Consider the following 15,943-nt stretch of genomic DNA (forward strand, 5'->3'; position numbering starts at 1 on the left):
GCTACTAATATATATATTTTTTTTTAATATAATAGGGGGGCAAACGAGCTTGCGGGACGACCAAAAAGGGCAGTCTACGCAGCCCATAGACACCCATTTTTAGTGGGTGCGTTGCCGGCCTTTGAGGGAGGAGTAGGCTCGCTTTTAAAAATTATCAATATCAACCAAACCCAGCATCTTTATGCAATTCGCAATTTGTACCTCGCCTGACCGACACTCGAGTCGAAACAACGGTACTTCGTTTAAGTAGCTTTTTGTGCGCGTCAAGCGGGTTCGTTGGTGACTTCGGCGAATGAATCACTTAAGCCGAAAGCAAATTGTGTATAAGGTGTCAACTGTGTCAGCAGTTGACTTTGTAAGGCGATACGAGTTTCGTATAGCCAGCGATTTTCAATAAAAAGGGCCTTGATAAGAAAGGCATGCTTATACATAAGATCGTATTTATTTAGTCAATGATGATAAGAATACCGTTACCAAATAATACTAGCATTTAAATGTAGGATACTTATACTGTACTGCTATATATATTATTTACCATAACAGGTAGTTATGAACAAAGTTGACGCAAACTTTATAAGCCATAGATTAATATTAACCAGTAAAAGGCTAAATAAATATCATCATTTGCTAGATAAAAATCTGAAAATAATTGTAGAATAATTATGCTCTCCAATCACTGTACAGTTATTGCCATTAAACCATATAAAGTTTTACAGCTAATCAAACTCGCAAATATCTAGACGCGTAGGCGTGGCTACAGTGATTCAGAACTGGTTCCATGCCTTTAACCAATTCATTGAGCATTGATACATGTGAAAGTGGAACAAGAATAATGGACCGTCATATTTGACAATGAGGATGTGTTGTGTACTGCTTTGTGGGTAAATTATAAAGCCAATGTGTTTCTTATATTTTACTGTAAATCTCTTTGTTTAATAATAAATTTTCTTACAGTCTTTTGTGAATACCACCTCAAAAATGTTTGGTTGAGAATTGTACTTGACTCCAAAAACCACAACATTTTTTGTCAATGTTCGAGAATTTGAAGGAAAATTAATTTTTAATATGAGCCCAAGTATTTGTTTGATTATGTATACAGCGTCTGATAACAGGTATTACACTTCATACCCCAAAAGCATTAAATTAGATATTGTAAGATCTTTGGTTATTAATTATTATTGATAAACATCTGCTGCGTTTTGTGAACAAACTGTTACACATTGTGTTGGTTGTACTTTTTATGCAATTGTTCTGAGGGCCCTCACATATTTATATATTTTTTTAAATATTAATATTTGAATAAGACCACAAATAAAATGTCATTGAATTAACCTTGATCAACGGAGCTTGATAAAGCGGATGATGATAAAATAGGCAGTATTAAGCAATAAAAAATTATCAGCACAATATTTAACGACATTAAGTTTTGTGTTACATCAAAGTATAGGAACCTCAGCAATTATAACTTTTAAATAGGTTTTAATATCCACAATTAAATAATTACAACAGCAGTACAATCACTGAGTAAAAAACAGTTTTAGTTTGAATATTTTTGAAATACAAGATAGGTAGGTATACAGGAATGCTTTCTGTAGAATGTAAGGTAAATTTTTCCCCAACTTTTACAACATTAGTTCAATACTTTACATTTCAAGTGGTTGCATAGTTAAGAGTTTGTATATTATTAAAGAAATCTCACTCACTTGGCCCTTGAGTGGGAGATCAACCTGAAGGACTTAAATTTGCAGTAAAACAATAATTGTTTTGCGATAAGAATTAATGATGAAAAGGATAACTAACACGAAAATAATAAAGAAAAACAATAAATAAAACAAAAGCAGAAATGTATCTAACCAATCTTTCATATTATGAAGAGACGATTTTTACTTTCTTAATATTAGAATTAGAATTGGTTCAACATGAATACCTGTTTATTATCATAGTATAATATATATATAGTATTTTGGCTTTGTTACTCCAGCTTTATCTCAAAATTTCTGTCAAATTTGATTGTCTTAGTTTTTTTTTAAATATAGTTTAATATTAGACTTTTAAAGTTGGTATGAAGCACATAGATTATTAGGGTGACCTCCAAAATTACAGAATCAATGATCTAACCATCTAATTCTGAAAATTGTACAGTCAGAATAACAAGTTGATTCATCAGTGATTGCCACATAATTGTATACCTATACAAGTGTACATAAGTGTTGATTATACAGTTATAACTTACCACTCTCTATGTAAGGCAGGGCAAGTAGTAGAAAAATTGTGTATCCAATTTCACTAAACATTGTCGCTTACAAACAAACACTTTAGGTAGCACTAAGTCATTGCACACAGCTGATTTTAAAACCACACAAAACCTTTGTCTGTTTTCGATAGAAACGCATGCGCGCACAAACAATATTTTTTTATTTACATTACAACCGATAATCCTCACACATTATTTCTAAATTCACAGCACACTTATTAACAATACATATTCTTATAACGAAATTGCAGCTTTGCTTTGTTGAAACAAATAACAACAACTATTTTTCTTTCACTAACAAATTAACTAATAACATAACTTGCACGACGTTATAATGGAAAATCAATTACTTTAATATTCGAATGCATCGTGTTTAATTAAAAATTATCCTTATACCGCACAATAAACTTAACAATCAAATAAAACAGTAATTTCAGTAGTTTGCCATATCTTGACTGACATATTGGATTTATGTCGGACTACAAATCTGTGTTACCACTTAACAGTTAACAACTTACAATTTGATTTTATAATGAATACAATTTTTGCGTTATCTTTGATTTATTCTATAATTTATTTCGATATATTTTTAAAACGCTTGAAACAGCGTTGGCCAAGATTCTTTTTTCTACTATGTACATTTGATATATATATTTTCTTTAAACAACATTATTTGAAGAAAATATAGAAAGGTTTTTATTTTAAAAGTATTTATTAACAGAACAAATGTGAGTTCTTAGTTTTATAATTTTCCTTTTACAAAGTCAAGTCACACCACGTTGGTCACCCTTCCTAGGGTTTCTTGAACAAAAATATATTTGTACTTTTTTTAGCAATGGCAAGTCTGACCGTGGTCTTACGCTACAGACTATTAAGTAAAATTTGTTACTGTTCGGACTACAATCGTTTTGTAAATTTATTATATTGCCATTGCAGAAGTTAGCATGTACAGAAGAAAACAATATTCGTATAAAACAAATAAAACAGCGTTATATAAATTTAAGTTTATTCAGATTAAAACTAGTTTACAAAATAGATATGTATCAGCTTTGAAAAAAGGCTGAAACATTTTTTTATACAGTAATGGAGCATGGCGATGGTCAGTTTTAAACTTCTTCTGTAAAAATGCTAAGTGAGCAATCGATAAAGCATCATCGCGTAAGAAAATATATTTTAAAACCGTTATAAAAGGTATAAAAAGCATATTATAGTTAGCTTAAGTCTAGCTTATAGCATCAATTACTTCTGGCTTATATATTATATTTCATCAGGAACATTATAAACTTAAAATTATATGGGGAATAGTGTTTTTAACATGTGTGGGAGAAAAACACCTTTTTCTGTTATTATTCCAGTGATCAAGAAAGCTGGAGTGATGTCAAATGATGGATTCCAACAGTTTATACCTAGAACAAAATATTTATTAGTTTTATTTGATAACTTTAGGATATATGGGCAACATGACACAAGACCACATTATGAAATCAATATTACCTAAATATTTATATTTGTAAGTACATATACAGTTAGTATATGAATAATTAAAAATAAAATAATTTTTTTGATATAGATAGTAATTAGTAGGTAGAATAAGTACAATAACATAAACTGTTTAGTATATGGTATGTCTTTTCTTGACACATTAAGGCTAAATTTTGAAACATGTTCTAGAATGTGAACGTACCAGGAGCAGCAATCCTCCTATCACCAATATGCGTCATTTCTTTATCCGGTCTCTCCTCAATCTTGATATGTTCCCCAGATGGCACATTAATATCAATAGATGTGAACGGTGCAGCCACATAAAATGGTACATTATGGTATTTTGCCACAATTGCAATTTGATATGTACCAATTTTATTCGCTGTGTCTCCATTTGCCGCTACCTGTAAATAGGAACAATAATATAAATAAAATATTTCTAAACTAAAACAATTTGTTGAATTTAATGACTTGTTTATGTGTTTTAGTTCCAATAAAAAATTACATTGTACTGGATGAATTATACTTTATACTAAAACTTTTTTATCTTATAATGAAACAATTATTCAAGGATATGATTTAGGCAAAAAACATAGAAAAAAAGGGTGCGTGTATTTATGTACGCGCGTAAGAAGTTATACTTCTTTGGCATTATTAAAAATAGTTTTTGATTGCATGCAAATAATTAATTACAATTAAATAATCAAAGACTGGAAAAGGAGTCATTATAGTCAATAAAGTTCAGTTTACATTTGAAAAATTAAACAAATAAATATTTATTATTATTCGAATGTTGTTTTTAAATTATGTCCAATGCCGTAGCATCATCCGTGGGCAACTTCATTCTGTTTATTTTATGTCACGGTGCGCGCGCATCGTAAAATTTCACTCTCATCAATTTTTCATAATTTTTATTGTTATTAACAAACTTAGTTATTAGTCAACATGTATTTGATATTGTTGTAATGAATGTTTGACAATCATGATCTATTTAGGCTTCCCAGCATGCTAAAATTCATATATGTATGTTTGTTTAAAAAGTTCTTAGAAACTAAGATATCTAAAAATTATTCTTAATATTCGTATTTCCCAAAGATCCGAAAAATTAAAAACGGTACTAATTTTTTTAGATATAGCCTTGGCTTTTCTCGGAATATTGTTGACAGATATTTGGGGTGTGTTTACTTTACTAAATTACGTTAATTTAACACAATGAGGGTAGATAGATCTTACCCTATCAGCGCCAACCACGACGGCACCAATCTTTCTGACATGCATGAGAGCAGCCACCATACTGTCTACAATAAGAGTAGCAGGAATCTTCTCATGCACCAACTCGAATGCTGTTAATCTGGCACCTTGGTTGTAGGGTCTGGTCTCCGTGCAGAATACATGTTCTGAAAAAATAATTTCGTCTATATAAGAAAAACGGTATCAGATTATCTACGAGTCTGTACGGAAAGAGAACCAGTTCTTTTATATTGAGATTTAGTTTAAATACCATATTTTTTTGGTCATTTAACCACTACAATTTTAGTAGACTTAGTCATTCGATATTTTCACACAAATACTTTAATACTAAATTATTACATACTTCAGTACGAAGCTTAAAAAATATTATTTTATTCGGAATTAAGAAACACACATTATATATATTGATATAAATTATCACTTTGTTTAAATTACTCATAGTATACTAAGTTCTTATTGTTTAATTCTTGCTCATAACCGTTTTCCACCTTTTTTTACAATTGCTTTTCATTATCTTAATTAGTCTGTGTGACTCAATAAATTTTTAGACCTCAATAGTATGCTATATTACCCCAGAATTATAATTTAAAAATAAAACTAATAGAAAGCTGTTGGGTATTATTAAAACATTTCCTCCAGTATTAAATTTGTCGATGATATTTGAAAAAAACCTATATACTTTTATTTTCCTTGAAGACATTTATATGTTCAAAATCAATTTCTTGTCGAAGTAATAAGAAATTTGTTTAATATAAACGATGTCATTGGCTCCACTACAACAAATCAAACAGCTGCAGAACACTTGTGACCATTTATCAAACACAAAATTGATCTTAATATTGCTTTAAGTTGTCATAATCAATTAATTAAAGCACACTTCGTTAACATACCACACATGAAATTGTATATTTAAAGACCGCAATTTTCTACAGTTAGTTATTTTCTGGAAACTGCTCCAATACAGTACCCAAAAAATTACTATAATGAAATTGAAAAATGCAGTCCAAAAAGTTTAGTTCAGTTCTATTTCTGTCAAAAGTTGATTCGAAAGGATCAGTTAGAACTAAATGACACGTCTTTGAAGTTTTAAAATAAAATTATTGAAATAATTATTATCTTATACGTCATGGGAAATACCATAATAATATCTGAATCAGCTGGATAACAGTCTGTTATTTATTTTGTGAATCAAAACAAACAGAAATGCGACGTTACTTTGTGCCAAATAAATAAATAATGACTAATGGAAAATCGGCTGGATATGGAACAACTGGCAAAACCTAGGCATAAGATTATAGTCGAGACTAAGGGAGCTTTGCCTGTGTGTAACGTGCAAAACTTCGAAAAGAATCACGCGTACGTCTAATTTATAAATAAAAAAACGACGGGTTGCACTCCAGGAGTGCCGGCAGAAGCGAAAACTTGAATATTAACGTTGTGCATTATTGATATTTTGGAATGGTTAGGGAATAATTTTGCACGAATTGCTTTCTATCAGTATAAAAGTACTATCATTTATGTGGTAGAATACAATATTTATTGCGCTATCGTAGACAAACATGACAATGTATACATTAAATACACCGCGCCAGCTGTCTACTCTCCATTCGTCTTATGAATTTTCGATCAGGTCACGTGTCCTGACGCGAGTTTAACATTTTTTACCCATTCCAAATGCCGCCAAATTACAATGCCGCTAAAGAAGTTTTCACTTCAAAAAAATAAAAACGAAATAACTTTTCTCAATAATTAAAAAATACAAGGAATTTCTAAAACGCTGGCGACGCACTCAATAATCAAATTCCATTGGTATTCTTGGAAATCTTTTAAGACTAATAAAAACTTACCCAATCTTTTGGCAGCGTGGAGGGATCTAATAACACCTAAAGCTGTGCCATACTCTGCGGTGGCAAGTGAGCCAGTGTTGCAATGTGTGAGAACCCTAACGTGCCCATCTCCCTCCACATTCTTTAGTATAGCTTCACAACCATTTCGGCCTATAGCCTTATTATCTTCTATGTCTTTTGATAGCATTCCTTCGATGCTTGTGATGAATCTGTAAAGATTGCACAAGTTTAAGATATTAAAATATAGTTAAAATTACATATTTGTAACTTAAAAACCAACATTTTCCATATTGAATTTGGTTTGCAACAAAATGCTTTGTTATTTATTATCTAAATTAAAAACTCATATGAATTAGAGAAAAATATATATCTTGACAGAAATTTTTTAGATATAATATATAAATACTCAAATTTAAACTAAATATTTATACATACTTCGGTATTAAAACCAGATTAACTAAATATATTCTTTTAAGCGTATAAAAAGATAACTAATGATAACTAGTCTGGCCATAAATACTGTTAAGTACATAAAAACTTCTTTTATCAACTTTTTAATTTTAATTTTTAAAAATTTTCGCTATTGAAGAACTATAAGCAAAATGATAAAGTACGCACACAGTTCTAGAGAAGCTGTTCAAGTGCTCGGAAAATTACAACGTGGTCATCCTGCATAAATGATGGTTTGGTGGGGCGTGTCTTATCAAGACACAAAACTACATTTTTGTGAAAAAGGACTGAAAAGTTCAGCCAAAGTGTATAAGAGACAGTCTTGGATTGTTGTGAAACCTCTCAGCAGTACACTATTTAAAAATATACCGTGGACTTTCAGCATTATTGTGGTCACAAGGCACGGACTACCCAAGCCTGGCTTGAACCAACGTTCCGGACTTTATAAGAGCTGAAGACTGACCCTCATCTAGCTCAGAATTCAACTCTTTAGACTTCAAATTATGGTCAGTTTTAGAGGACATGGCCTGCTCTTAATGACTCGGTGATATTGAATCTCTTAACAAATCTTTGGAGCAGGCAGTGGCGAAATTTCCCTTGGAAACAGTGTGTAAATCCATAGATTCGTAGCCAAACAGATTAAAGGATTTTGTAAAAGCCAAATAATTCAATCTCGCGAGTTAAAAGCCGAGAAGACTGAAAATATAATTACGCAACGATCATTATCTTAACACGCGTAATTTATCAAAACATAAATCTTGCATATCTATATTTATTCATGATAGATATGTTAAATTCATAGTTGTAAATTATGATTAAAATATTTTATTGCATGCAATTATTTATGTTGTAACAGATTAAAAATCAATTTGAAGTATACACTTTGCTATTTATTGGCTACCAATAATTTACCTATTTAAGCAAAATTATGTATGTTACATAGAGGTTTTCTTTGAAACACTTTCAATGCGAGTCGGTGTCCGCGTGAATATATGTTTTAATCATTGATATACAAAAAACCCAAGATGCACAGTCTCGAATAAAAGTAACGCTCGAAAGTGTCCCGAAACACTATTTCTGTCCCTTTCTATAACAGTATGTCTATAACAGTATATGTTACAAGCATATATTATTGCAAAATCAAGCTTACGCGAATTGCTTAAAGTTGTTATTACAACGCAGTGTATACGTACTTAACCGTGGTCGGTAGGACAAGGTATTGAGTGGAGTCGAACATGACTTTTTTATTTACAACTATTTAACATAATTTTAAATTTATCCGACTTTTCGGGTGCTTTACAGCGTGCATGGTCACGGTGACTGAAGACAAAAGGTGTTGGATGTTAAATAGTTGTAAATTTATAATAATACATAACTTTAATCCGGTTAAAAAGTTTTTCTTTAAATTAAAAAAAAAATGTTAAATTGGCTACCTCCTGACCTACACTTTATATAGCGTAAATATATTTGTCAAAAACTACACTCAAAAAAGTTCAAAAGTACATAAATTTATTTATAAAAAAAAACACAAATAAATAACATCGACTCCACTTATTAGACGCGAGACTATTTGAAATGAGCGCACAATTTAGAATGTTGCGCTCATTTTTTGAGGACGTTTTTTTGACGTTGAGTGTGCATCTTGGGTTTTTTGTATATCAATGGTTTTAATTGACAGTTTACCTAACAACAATTCAGTCATATAAATAAATTAACAATGAACAAAACCTATCTTTCCATTTGAACTTTATGAATAATACAAATGAGAATCAGTTTTATGGTTTCGATTATACAGATAAAATATATGTATTAATTCCTCCCTTTAAAAAATTTATATTCCATTTCTAAACCACAAATTTTCTTTAAAAAAAATATATTTCTTTTACATAATAGGCCGGTTATTAACTAAACATGCTAAACTACCGTTTAAAGTCAACTGCAATGCTAGGAGTCTTACTAGTGCATTTCCGTTTAGGTCTCAACTCGATCTACACACGTCATAAATATTTTAATAATAAATTCCTATTTCTTACTAAGCGCATCAGAAATATATTTACCTCTCTTTAAATTCGTCTGGGCTAATGGATTCATCGGCGCTCAGTGTATTGGCTAAATTAATAAGATCATCGGCAGCCAATTTTATGTTCACAGCTGTCGGTCGCGCCGACACCAAATAATTGAGTTTCCCTTCTATCTGAAATGCATATTAATAACCTGCAAATATTGTCTTGATTTTATATAAACATATTCTTAACAAACTGATTGTCAATAAGCGATAACATTTTAATTCCCACCAACGCTAGATCCTATCTTCAAAACTATTTCTAGGAAGTCACAGTTGCAGGCATTGGTTAGTCATGAAACATTGTTGAATCAAAGCCATTATAAGATGTAAGACAAAAGTTTTTTTTTAAATTTATAAGTGGTGTCAATATGTTACAACAACTCCGTTGACGTGTTTTTAAATTGTATAGGATGTTTTATCTTAAACATGTAAAATTAATATGAAATCTATTGAATTATATAAAGATATAAATAAGTATTAGGTCACTTATCAGTTAATCATTCATGGAGCATGTTAGTATGATGTTTACAAAGTGACATCAATGTGGGGTATGTGTGATAACAATTGAGCCAATCAAGTAAACAAGGATACTTTAAAATTAGATAATTTTATCACATCTTTATAGAGCTGATAATATGTGAAACAAAAATCCAAAATTTTGTCATTTTAATTTCATTAATTCCATCATCATTACTGTTTTAGGCATGTTAGTCATCTGCCTCAGAGTGGATCAAATACTGTATTTGATAAACCTATATAATATATTTATAGTACCTAATAACTTGAAGTTCATTTTTGAATGGTTTAAAAGGTATAAATATAGTTATAATGTTGCTTATTATAACTTTATTTTTCCCTTTGTAACCTTTGTAAGTGTGTGCTGATATACATTTACCTAAAAAGTTTTTAAGTCACTACTATTTTAAGTTACTATAAAAGGATGTCATGTCTCTCGGTGTCTGAATTAAAATATTAGTATGATAACACTGACCTCTTGCCTCATCACTTTCTTGTCTGAACTGTTATCTTTTAATAGTTCTATAGCAAGTGATAAACACCCTAATATAGCTATGGCCGGGGCACCACGCACCTATGAAAGAAAAAATTGTATTACATATTAATTCTATATAAAAAGAACTCATAATTAATGTTTGTTGAAGTGCATAAGCTAAGAACCAACAAGTTTAATAATATTTTTTTGTCAGTTCAAATAAATTTCTGCCATATATATGCTTCAAGAGTACTAGCTAACTAATAAGGTTATATTACTTGTTTATATATATTTATATAAATGTGCAATACAGAAACTATTAGGTAACTCTTTATCCAGATTTAAACTAATAATTCAAGTATTAACAAAGATAAAATCCGGCAACAGTTGAAACTTTATAATTGGGATATAAAACATATGACCTGTCATAAGTTATACTAATGTATATCATATTATGTAAAGTATTTCGAATACCTGCATTTTGTTGATAACTTTCCATCCATCTTCCACTCCTTCCACTTTAATATATTTTTTTTGAAATGGAAGAAGTAATTGGTCTAATACCTCAAGATTCCCACGTTGGTATTTAATAGATTCGAGACTCATTTTAACAAAGTACTACGTAGGCGACTTTATTAATCACAAGAATGTGAAATACCGGGACGTATTTCAATTAAATACTAAATCAAATCAAAACAAAGCTTTTTTCATTTATTCTAAATCTTAAAAGAAAACTCCGGCGTATGTATTATATAATTACATACTAAAGACTATATGAACAAAACAAAACTAAAGTAATAAAATATAAATCTTATTACACAGGAAACAATCATCTTTTAATTTCCCGCTAGCATTGTCGATTGTCGAAATCGAATGGCTACCGTGGGATATTGTCAATTAATTAAATGTCATTTTTAAATGTTGTCAATTGTTGACATTTAGGTAAGATAACTAAATTATTTTGTAGAGAGTATAATCGAGCAAGCTGCCACAGACTAGTAAAAATATCATGTTTAATGTTGCTTCAACAAAGTACCTATGGAGTATTGGTATGTTATCTAAAGTTGGCGGCTTCAACACATTTACAATTTGTGCTTGTGTAGTGTCTGTGAATAAGCGCGAGGCATGATGTCAAACTGAAATACAATCACAAATACATCATGAAAAGACTGTCCGTCTCTCTCGCGCTCGGTCAAGCTTATGAGTATAAAAGAGACAGTTATTGTTTTGCTTTTGCTACTGTTTATGTTGATCTTTACTGTACATGCTGATCTTTTTTCAAACATTACCAGGACAGTCTCGTGAAATGGTGCACAATGTTTTTAATTATTTTAAGCATCTTAATAAAAACAGTTTAATGAAAAAATGTTATTTTTAATTTGACATCAGATGCGACTGGGGTTTCTAAGAGGAGTATTGAAAGAATTGTTAGTGAAGTAAAAGTCAAGTGTGTTAAGCTAGATGGAGCTTATGTCCAAAAATGATAAATTATTTACACAAACTACTCATTTACTTACGGCTTAGAACTTTTGGATCCACCCTCGTATGCATATAATATTTATATGTATTCGACACATTTTTATTTATTTACAACCCACCCAACCTTACTAAAACCAGAGTAGACTAAAATATATAGCTTGGCAAAAAAGTCATATTTTTAAATATACTGTATAGGGAAATTGCATTAGTGTGAGTACTGTGAACGCCCCAGCTTTCGATAACCGACCTATATCGACCCTTTATAGTTTTAAATACCGATGGCTCGTTTTACTGGATCATTCATAATGCAACATGCGAATTACGTTTACGATGAATTTTAATTTATCTTACAGAATATAAATTTTAGACTTTACTCATCCTTTGTATTGTTGTTATTATATGAAAACATCATATAAGATTATATTTACGGTTTTTATATTAGTTTGGACCACTATGAAGCAATGTGGTGACAACAAAAAAAAATTGCGCAAATGGGTATAAAAATTCTCATTTACCTTTCGCAACTATTTCTATTATTTTTTAATGTTTTTAACTAAAGCATACTAGAAAATTGTTTTTGCGGAACGTCTGCCTATTATTATTTAAAATTTAGTTGAAACGAAAATGAAAACATTATTATTTTTTCACTTTGCGGTAGTATTCGTTGGCGATTGGTTACTTGTTTTAAATATTTTTATTCATAATATGTTAACATATACCTTGGTTCAAAACAACCTTGAAATTATAAGTAAGCTTTAATTTAGCAAAAATGTAAAAAAAGTGTGTAAACAAAGTACACACGTCAGAAGTGAAACTTCTTTGTAAAAATAAATTAATTAATTAATTATTACTAAGGTAAAAGATGATCATATTATGATCACTCGCATGTATTTGTATGTCTATATTAACACTAATATAATTATTGTTGAGTTTCATCCGTAAAAAAATTACCCTCATGCGCCTTCTTGTGCTTAACAAGAAGTTTCACTTCAAAAATAGTTAGGTAAAAAATAATTTTAAGTAGTAATTTGTATAAAAACTACACATCCAATTTTTTTTTGGTTGCGGTTGGTACATTGTTGTGCAGCCATAGATAACGCCTGTTATATATAAAGTTTCTGAACGAAAATCGGAAATTAACACGGTTAATTTGTCTATGATTACTTTTTATTTCCGCCCGGCATCGACGAGAGACGCATCGTCATTGAGCCGTGATTAAAAAGAAGTGATTTTGGGAACCGAACAAAGTTAAGAAATGGCTTCACCACGAGTCTTTCTGGATGTGGCCGCTGATGGTCAGCCATTAGGAAGGATTGTTGTTGAGGTATGTTCTAATTTATATATTTTATGGCAGGCTGCTACTTAGGGAGGTGACATTCCGACCGGCGTGATTCCTCGACCACGCTATAGCCTATACGTAGACATGCTTACTATTTAAGGTGTAAATAGTATTGAATTTCTTAGTCTCTATTATATAGCCTAATAATACGGTCCCTGACAAATTACCTATATTATATAGTTATTTATATCTGATAAATAGTCCTAATTAAATATGTGACCGTGATTATTTTCTGAAGGTCAGGTCCTTTATAGGGTTTTATTTAATAGACTTTATCGCGATCGTGTAACAGTTACCGTTGCATACGTTGAACGGCCTTTGTTATTATAGAATCTGTATATTTTATATACCTGGAATAAAGTACATCAACAAGTTTTATTTTTAATTGAATGATGTCATACTTATTGAATGCAAAATTTAATTGCATGATTTCAGTTTTGAGATTCAGTACTAACAGAAATAGTCTTTATCTATTTTTTTGCTATAGATGGTGAGAATTATGTGTTATTCAAGATGAAGTTTTAAGGATTTTATTACAACATAACATATTTTAAATACAAGATGTTATAACTGGACATAAATTTTTCAGTTGAAAGCTGATGTCACACCCAAGACATGCGAGAACTTCAGAGCTCTATGTACTGGTGAGAAAGGCTTTGGATACAAGGGCTCCACCTTCCACCGTGTCATCCCCAACTTCATGCTTCAAGCAGGTGACTTCACAAACCACAATGGCACTGGTGGCAAGTCCATCTACGGTGAGAAGTTTGCTGATGAGAACTTTGTCCTGAAGCACACTGGACCCGGTGTCCTCTCTATGGCCAATGCTGGACCCAACACCAACGGCTCCCAATTCTTCGTCACCACTGTTAAGACCTCATGGTTGGACGGCAGGCACGTCGTATTTGGAAATGTGGTAGAAGGCATGGATGTTGTCAAGAAGGTTGAGTCCTTCGGCTCTCAATCTGGCAAGCCATCCAAGAAAGTTATCATCTCTGACTGTGGTCAACTGTCTTAAGTTAATGTATTAACGATACTTTAAGTTTAACATGGAGTCCTCCTATATTACCTTCCCAGTAAATAATATCTATAAAGTTGCTGTGGTTCATTCCAGTTGTGTTATAAATTTTTATAACTAGGTCGCAAATTACGAATTGCATTTACTTCTGTGCATTGTTTATTCATAATAAATTAATTAACTTATATCTTGTTTTTTTTATTATTATCCTAACATACAGTTATGATTTGAAGTGGGAATGTCACATCATGAATATTGTGAAAAAGGCTAATTCCATGCTCTATTTAGTGAGAAAATCATTCAAATGCCTTTCACCAAGAACACTCTTAAAGATATATAAATGTTACATAAGACCACTATTAGATTATGCCTACAGCATTTGGGATCCTTATTTCATAAAGGATATTAGTATGATTGAAAGGGTTTAAAGAAAAGCCACGAAAATGATCAGGTCACTCCGGAAGAAATTTTATAATGAGTGTCTGAAAGCACTTGACCTTACTGATTTAGGAAGTAGGAGATTAAGAGGAAATCTCATTGAAACCTATAAAATCCTCACTGGCCACTATATGTTCCATGTTCCAGGAATTGAGAGCTCTTTATTTTAAGTGAAATTTTTTTTTCTTTAAAACTTAAGACCACTCAAAATAACACAAATTCCCTAAAGAACTCTCTCACAAACCGAGTAGTGGCCGACTGGAATAGGCTTCCGGAAAGTGTAATCAGTGCACCATCTTTGAACTCCTTTAAAAATAGATTTGATAGTTTCTCCAAATCTCAAAATACACGCGCATCAGCTATACATAATAATAATAAATAAAATAAAAAATAATACAGTTTTGTATTATTACATTTAAAATTCTTCTAAGAATCTTCAGGTGGTACTAGACTGTCATGATTTAAAGAATAAGTAAAGAACTGAAGCAAATTTAACCTAACCAAAAAAAAAAAAAATACTGTGTAAAGTCTATCTAACGACACTGAAGGGACGTGACCGTCAGGTTGGCTGACCAAATTTGATATTGCAATCAAACTACCTATTTGATACTACATATTTGCTACCTTCAAAGACGCATTTGCTACCTCTGAATTAAAGATTATAATAAAGAAATAAAGTGGCCAGCCATTTTGACGTCAGGTTGGCTGACCACTATCATTTAATTGTGTTCTAAGAATCTTTGAGTGATAGCGTTTTTATACATATTTACTACCTATTTTCTACCTGAGCAAACAAACTTTAAAATAAGTGTCAGATGCCTATAAAAAAATATTATTAATATATATACAGGTTGGCCAAAAAGTCGTGGATCAAACGCTAATAGGGGATAGATGAGATCATCAGCTGCAAAAAATTGTTATACGGGTGGTCCCTAAGCTCAACCCCTGCAGAATTATAATTTATTTTGCGTTTTTATAAGAAAATTGCCTTTATTTACTAATTCTTATTAAAATTCGAAAAAATCTACAGCCTGTATCTTTTTCATAGTATCCACTAGATTGGTACTGATGAGTCCTTGCGGTAGACATACTATTATAGCTGTTGATAATTGAGTGTATTGAAGATAATATTGAGTTATACTATATAACTTTTTGTTTACTTCGGACCCCACTGTGCAAAATAAATACTCTACCGAAAAGTGACTCTGTATTACAAGTTTTGGCGCATTTAATAGGGATTGTTTGTAATTCTTCCTAGAAAGATATTAGAGCGATTCATGGCCATGTGTAATACCTTTTCAAAATTTCCACTGTATTTCTAATCTGACA

At 31.1% G+C, this 15,943-nt stretch overlaps 3 protein-coding genes across 3 annotated transcripts in view; 1 reads left to right on the forward strand and 2 right to left on the reverse strand.

The window, feature by feature from the left end:
* Window positions 1-2,760, reverse strand: part of LOC125063752 (disintegrin and metalloproteinase domain-containing protein 10) — a 99,384-nt gene extending 96,624 nt beyond the window's left edge. The window contains exon 1 of the mRNA XM_047670354.1: window positions 2,234-2,760. Within this exon, the coding sequence (XP_047526310.1) occupies window positions 2,234-2,294 (61 nt within the window). The 5' untranslated portion in view covers window positions 2,295-2,760. The remainder of the gene's footprint in view (window positions 1-2,233) is intronic.
* A 486-nt stretch (window positions 2,761-3,246) lies between these two features.
* LOC125063672 (methylthioribose-1-phosphate isomerase) lies at window positions 3,247-11,226 on the reverse strand. The gene is made up of 7 exons (XM_047670239.1): window positions 10,815-11,226; window positions 10,341-10,439; window positions 9,342-9,478; window positions 6,835-7,043; window positions 4,970-5,133; window positions 3,939-4,140; window positions 3,247-3,660 (listed from the first exon to the last, which is right to left on the reverse strand). The coding sequence occupies exons 1-7, from the start codon at window positions 10,944-10,946 to the stop codon at window positions 3,545-3,547; spliced, it is 1,059 nt and encodes a 352-aa protein (XP_047526195.1). The 5' UTR covers window positions 10,947-11,226; the 3' UTR covers window positions 3,247-3,544.
* A 1,752-nt stretch (window positions 11,227-12,978) lies between these two features.
* Window positions 12,979-14,363, forward strand: LOC125063499 (peptidyl-prolyl cis-trans isomerase F, mitochondrial-like). The gene is made up of 2 exons (XM_047669976.1): window positions 12,979-13,143; window positions 13,748-14,363. The coding sequence occupies exons 1-2, from the start codon at window positions 13,075-13,077 to the stop codon at window positions 14,174-14,176; spliced, it is 498 nt and encodes a 165-aa protein (XP_047525932.1). The 5' UTR covers window positions 12,979-13,074; the 3' UTR covers window positions 14,177-14,363.
* The last annotated feature ends 1,580 nt before the right edge of the window (window positions 14,364-15,943 follow it).

Source organism: Pieris napi, chromosome 3, assembly GCF_905475465.1.
Source record: "Pieris napi chromosome 3, ilPieNapi1.2, whole genome shotgun sequence".
Lineage (NCBI taxonomy): Eukaryota > Metazoa > Arthropoda > Insecta > Lepidoptera > Pieridae > Pieris > Pieris napi.

Excerpts from the sequence above, each read along its gene's own strand:
- LOC125063672 (XM_047670239.1), bottom strand. The coding sequence starts at position 10,946 with ATGAGTCTCGAATCTATTAAATACCAACGTGGGAATCTTGAGGTATTA. Across the intron at positions 9,479-10,340 it reads AGAAAGTGATGAGGCAAGAG|ATAGAAGGGAAACTCAATTA; the intron begins GTCAGTGTTATC and ends TATGCATTTCAG. Across the intron at positions 4,141-4,969 it reads TCGTGGTTGGCGCTGATAGG|GTAGCGGCAAATGGAGACAC; the intron begins GTAAGATCTATC and ends TCCTATTTACAG.
- LOC125063499 (XM_047669976.1), top strand. The coding sequence starts at position 13,075 with ATGGCTTCACCACGAGTCTTTCTGGATGTGGCCGCTGATGGTCAGCCA. Across the intron at positions 13,144-13,747 it reads TAGGAAGGATTGTTGTTGAG|TTGAAAGCTGATGTCACACC; the intron begins GTATGTTCTAAT and ends TAAATTTTTCAG.